The 6,675-nt window shown below is 39.0% G+C and overlaps 1 protein-coding gene across 1 annotated transcript; it reads right to left on the bottom strand.

Annotated features, from left to right (window-relative positions):
- Positions 1–4,465: 4,465 nt before the first annotated feature.
- On the bottom strand, positions 4,466–5,859 carry RAB43 (RAB43, member RAS oncogene family; the record flags this gene model as incomplete). Its single annotated transcript, XM_009578484.1, has 2 exons — positions 4,466–4,738; positions 5,676–5,859. Coding segments are annotated over 2 exons (438 nt in total), but the record flags the coding sequence as incomplete, so codon positions are not given.
- Positions 5,860–6,675: the final 816 nt, after the last annotated feature.

Below are 6,675 nucleotides of genomic sequence, written 5' to 3'. Positions count from 1 at the left end.
GATACCAAAAGGAGAGTAACTTTATTTTTCAGTTTCACAAAACATGTATTGTTCTCACTTCATTTTCCTCCAGCACACTGTTTACCCAAAATAATGCAATAAGGTAAACTTCAGTGGTCTGTTAATATATAAATGTTTTGGAAGCAGGATAGGTAAAGGTAAACAATTTCTATTAATGAAATAACATATAAATTCATCTTGATTTAAAGAGACTGTCATTATAACATTGAGTAAAACAATCCCATGAAGAGAAACTAATAATGTTATTACCCTATTAATGTTACTACCTATAATGTAGAACCTCCCCGTTCTCTCAGGATTGGCATGAGATTGCAAAAGACACTCAAATGGTCAACTGGCTGGGACTATGAGATTAAGTAACAAAGGTGTAAATCTTAGTGGGACGATATATACTGGGGCAAATCAAGGAAAGGCTTTAATGTTATTTAAGGGTGCTACTGTGTGAGCATATACATACTGTAGTGTACTACTGCAGTAACGCATGTGTATTGCATGTGACGATCAGCTCTATTCTTCAAATAAATACGATCTTCTTTAAAGGCAAAGAAAAAAAAATGAGGAAGAGCTCCACTTTTCATGAAGTTCTTAGAAATCTATGCAGTATTAGCTGGGCTTCATTTAGTTTTGTAGTCCCGTCCCGTCCCCCCCCCCCACAAAGTGACCTGCTTTCCAGTACAGTGAGAGTGATGAAATCACTAGGACTTCTCCTCTGTTCTTAAGTATTTTAATTTTTAAAAAAAATTTGTTTTGCAAAGCAAATGTTAGCAGGTTTCTGGGCTGACATTTATTTGGCATTATCTTTACATAATTATAAATATTTGTAGAAGTTCCATCCATGATGGTGGACTGGATGAGTAACTGGAAATAAAATTAGCTTAAATCAGAATCAATACAAAGGATAACGATGCCCACGCTCCTGGGAACTACATTCTGCTGATGAGTTCATTTCAGTATTTGCCTCTGCATTCCACTCCTAAGTGTTACAAGGCAGGGATCAATGTCCCCTTCTGTGTTTTTGCAATATTTTGCACACTTTGGGTACTGCCAAAAATAAATGATAAATACTAATACAAATACATGGTCAGCCAAGGAGATCTGCTTAAAAGCAATTACTGCACCATAGTCTTGTTAATGTTCAACTGCCAGTAAACAGGTTTCTTGGCAAATGTTTATGCTGTGAACTCTGCTCATGCACTACTGAATTATTCACTTGATGTACATCAGTGCACTTTTGTAACCTAAGATTTGAAACCGAGGTTTTTACCCGTAAATCTCAGGTTTATGGCTACTCACTCTCTTCACCCAGGTATCCTTTTGGTTTCAATAGGATTAATGGAATTAAACCAACAGGACTGTCTTCCTAATACTTGAATTACATAGCTAGTGTGTGAATTACGGATTTAATAAAAGTCTTCAGAAGGGGAGTGAAAAGCTCTAAGTTACATTTACTGTTTAATTTATTTCTGGTCAAGAAGCTATCAGCCTAGTGAGTATTGTGCTATTACTAATAGACAAAGAAAGGGTTTGGTAATTGAAATAGCTTTTTACTACTGACAGCCCAAGCACTGTCATTCATATCTGCTACTAACCTGAAAAAATAAACCAGATCTTGAGTCTATTTCGTTGTTCCCTTTTGTTCAGTTAGGTAGGGCATGCAAACTTGTACACTTGTTACAACATAGAAGAGCCAAGAGTTAGAAGACAAAGCTCCCTTAAAGCTGACTTAAAGCCATAGTCTTGGTTTTCTACAGCAAAATGAAAACTAATCTGAATTGGTGCCTTCATTTGAAAACACAGCGAACAAATCACTGACATTATTTCATGTTTTCTAACTGAAACAGACTAACCTGCAGACAGAGTCTCAACCTTCAAGACTAGCTTAAGAGATATATGGGGGCAAATTGTAAGGAAAAGTACAGTGTTTGGTCTAATTCTACTTGATTACTAAACAAACCTCAAAACTAAGGAAATGGATCAATAATTCCTCAGTTCTCCATCTACTGTAAAAACACAGTCATTCACTGACTGCATTGGAAGCAGGATTTATGTTCATTTTGCATCTTGCTCCAGTTTCAAGATGAGTTACCATGTAAACTACTGATTTCAGTCTGAGTAGTAGCAATACTGTTGTTAAATGCGTGTGAATTTTTATCAGCATGGCTTAAATAATTTGGCACTAATCCTGCAAATCCGGCTGAGCTTATCTGAGGGTCCCTGTTCAAGCATGCAGAACTGCAGGACTGTGACCTACAGATGTAAATTATAATATGTCATGACATAAAGTCAAATGCTTGCTAGTATTCTGTATCTTAAGGACCATCTAACCAGAAGGAAAAGCAGTCATCAGGACTGAGTTTTAGTTTGGACAGTCTTCATAGTTTCTTCCGAGAGTGGAATACCAGGTTTGCTAATCACTAACAAATCTAGAGTTCGGACAATTCTCATGTTCAGTGTCCAGCTACTGCTGGACACTTATTGCCTGTTATCTTTGGATGTAAGAGAGCTGGGAATGTCCTGGAAAACTATCCAAAAATACTACTGAGTACTGCAGCTCAACCTGCCCTTCCATATAAAACATTAGAATAGTGAAAACTATACTAATTGAAAAATTTTAAGGCCCTTTCATTCTTACAACTATGAAACTTGAAAACTAACTCCTTAGATTAGAAGCAAACAGGCTACAAAGCATACGTAAGTCCTCAATTATCTACCTCATAGTTTAAAAACAGAATTGTTTTTTTTTTTACCAGTAATGGTAAAAAAAGAGAATGGTTTAATATTTTCTGTAGGAAGATGAATAGTATTGAAATTAGGATCCATTAGCCCTTTCTTAAATCTTCCTGATTTTCGTGATACTGGATATGTTGAATGGCTAAAAACTGGTGTAGCCCTCGTAGCAAACCAATCCAGGTCCTTTTTGATCAAGATTTTCAATAGGGACAAGTGACTTCACTTTAAGTGGTTGCCTTCTGAACATGAGCTCCTTCAAAGTATCAGGATTGCAAAGATCACTTGTCACCTCTGAACACCTTTGCTTTAACTGCAGAGTTAAAAATAATCCTGCTTCTGCTCCCTTTGCAAATCCATTTTTGTAAGGTGCTTGAGAGTATAAATCCAGAGAGGACTGCTGCCATCAGTACTTCAGCTGCATTTACAACATATAATACAGAGCTGAATCTGAAAGACTACTATATGTAGTTGAATTATGAAATCTAATTTACTTAACAATGTAGACTTTTGATCAACAGTGAAAGATTTTCCTGCCGAGTGTTTTCAAGAAATGAGAAGCAATTGCTAACTTGTGATAGGGAGAGGGAAGCAGTTGAGTACAAATTTGGGAGGGAATCACTCAAAAAGACGCTGATTTCTTACATCCAAGAAGTGCAATGCATGCAGTTTTCAGCTATTCTGAGGTCGTCTTTCCCATTATATGCCCAGATTGTATTTAAAGAGATAGTTTAAAAAAAACCCAAACCAAAAACCAAATCCACCTATGCCACTTAAGCAATAAACACTCTGGTAACATATTGTCAAATGTATGACCAGAATTAACCCCGTGTGTGACCATTAGGCACATTGCAGGAGATCATGGCTACCAGTCAGTTCAAGGTTTGTCCATTCCTGTTTCCAGTGGTGCAGGTCTTGAGTTACGGAATGAAATTAAGAGACCTGAGGGCAAAACCTCAATGATACTCACTTAGAAAAGGGAGCTATCACTGTGCAAACAGTAACAAATGAAATGCATCTACCCTCTCCTCAAGGCTGTATTTAAAATAACCACACTGGTCCAATCGTGCTTGACAAGAAGTCACATGATATTGCTCAGGGTGATTTTGCTTTTTGTTAAAATGATAACTTAAAAAAATTACAAAACCTGAGAGAAGACTTCTCCACCTGGGCCTGTTCCAATACTAACTAGCAATCCATATGCCCTAGGACAGGTGACTGCTATTTATTTGGTCCTGTAATCAAAACATTGGGTATTCTGACACTTGAAATACCTTTATCGAAGACACTGTCACTGGTCATTGGTGGAGTGCTGAGGATTTAAAGAGACACTGTCAAGATTGCCTATTCCAAAACTGACCTCCTTTGCCAACAGTCCCATACTAAATGCTTCAGAACTTTGGGTGCGCATCAGTCTCTTCCCCAACCACCTGTCTCCCCACCCCACACCACCAGTTCAAAGTTGTTTCTTCCACTTTTGTAACTTGTATGAAGGTTACAGAAAAGAAAATGGTGGCGACAAATGTTGAGTAAGTTTTTCAGAGGGCTTGACTTTTAGGACTACCTCTCAAGAGTCCCTTTTTAAAAATAAGACACCAAAGCAAACAGGGTTGTGTCTAACTTCTACAAAATTGCTGGTTTCACAGGAGGAGGAGAATATGGCTACCGTGCTACTCAGCATTAGGGTGAAGCACCATCTAAATTCCAGTAAAGTTAGGGATATCACCTAGCTCATATCAGCAACCACACCCCCAGCCTTCTACAACGTCTTTGCTGTCAAGCTTGATGCTGTCAGTATTCTTCTCACTGAACATAGGGCCTCCATGCCGCATCATGAGCTCTGTAGCCATCTTCACAAAAGCCTCCTCCACATTGCTGGAGTCTTTCGCAGAGGTCTCTATGGCACAGATGATATTATCATAGTGTTCAGCCAGACTCTGAGCTTCTTCCAGCTGAACCTCTCGAAGGTCACTTAGGTCAGACTTATTTCCTGGAAGAAACAACAGAGTAATTTATAATGACTATTTATGTCAGAGTAAGTATTTAGCAGGAGGTTCTCAGGTTGCCCAGAGAAGCTGCAGAATTTCCATTCTTGGAGATTTTCAAAATTTGACTGAAAAGGCCCTGACCAACCTGACATTAGCCTCACTTTGAGCAGGTGGTTGGACTAGATGATCTCCTAAGCCCCTTCCAACCTGTAGTTCTGGATGACTCATATGGAGAATAGGAAAAGTCAATAACTGAAGAGTGGTGGCTGTAGACCTTAACAGAAGAGAAGTGGGCTAGAAATGAAAGCTAAAACCATTTTGTGAAAGCAACTGCTGGAACCAGCAGTCTGCTGGTTCCTAGGGAAATCTAGAACACTACTGACATTGTTCTAGCGGGTCTACAAGCCCCGAGAGCCACGTCTGAGTCGCAAACATTGGGGCTGGGAAGCAGAACTTCTAGCAGAGAACTGATAAACCCTGATTACCCCAAAGTCCTTCCGATATCCCCCCTCTGCTGATATATGTGAGTGTTCCATTTTGCCAAAACATGTCGGCTTGATATGATGGGGCTTCCTTGGGTCCTGGAAACCTTATGATCCTTATAATGAGAACAGCTCCACAGCAGCTGTGCCTCAGAACCTAGAAATCTTGGGTACCCAGTTCTCCATTAAGTGACATGCAAAGGATTCAAAGCTGGTTTCTGATATGAAGCTAGCTACTTCTTAACAGAAGTTAATCAAAGCAAAACATTTCTTTTCTGATGAATCAGCACTTTCAAATGAAAAAAAGAATTGGGAAAATTTCCAATCGGATCATCTTAACTTCATCATACATCTTAACTTCAATCAAAATAAAACTTTTAACCATCTTAAACAAGTATTGCAACTAATTACATTGTACAGTAACCTGTAGCACTTGGTATTAATATTTTTAACTCACCAATCAGTAATTGTACTATGTTGGAGCCGGCATACTTTCTCACATCCTCGATCCAGCGAGGAATGGACAGGAAAGAGCCTCTCTTGCTGATATCATAGGCTAGGATTGCTCCATTGGCGCTGCGGTAATAACTCTGTGTGATAGTTCGGAATCTCTCCTGGCCAGCCGTGTCCCAGATCTGCAACTAAATAAAACAAAGCATACAGTAAGACACACTAGCACGCTTTCCTGAATCAAAAGATAGGACTTGATTCAATAGCCTTGTTATAAATCTCCCTTCTACGCAATACATTCTGGCGTCACATTTTTCTAGTCCTTTGTTCATGACTTAAGGTTAATAATATACCCTGGAGAACCTTTTTGCACTTGGCTGCTCAAAGTTTGTATCTGTATCAGTTGAGACACTCTGGGTTCCTGCAGAACTTCTGTGGCAGATTATGAAATTATCACTTTTGTGTATCCAGCCCTACCCCTTTGTCACCTTCTCTAGCAGAGTTAGCAAAACGAGGTGTTAGCCCATAGCCAAGCCACTCCAGTTCGTCATCTGGTGCGTCACTGAAACTACAAGTGGGTTTTTGCTAGCGTATCATCTGAGGTACTGACATGGTTTATGCCAGTTCTGCTACAGGGGCAGTAATAAGTGGAGTAGAATGTGGTGGTATCATCTGAGAGCACTGATGCTGTTTTATAAGGAAATATGAGACAATTAGAAGAATATATATGGAATACATAAAACGTATAAAAGAATGTGTAAAAAAAAAAGCCAGCAATTCTAGGTTTCAGTGAAGTTGGTCAAAGATCTAGTCAGTCTAGTCACCTGTCCTTTTTTAGGTGGTAGAACAGACATTACATCTGGGTAGGAAGACGAAATGCTTAGCTTGCTTACATACTTTTGCCTAAATCCAGCAGCATAAGAACTATGAGTTTAGTGTCAGGGTTTGAGTTCCCAGTAGTAGATGTTCCAGAGGAAGAAGCCAAAGAATTCAGAGTAGACAAACAC

This window comes from Fulmarus glacialis, unplaced genomic scaffold (genome assembly GCF_000690835.1).
Source record: "Fulmarus glacialis isolate BGI_N327 unplaced genomic scaffold, ASM69083v1 scaffold34745, whole genome shotgun sequence".
Taxonomy (NCBI): domain Eukaryota; kingdom Metazoa; phylum Chordata; class Aves; order Procellariiformes; family Procellariidae; genus Fulmarus; species Fulmarus glacialis.
The sequence above is the reverse complement of the archived record's forward strand: the minus strand, read 5'-3'. Positions and strand labels throughout refer to the sequence as shown.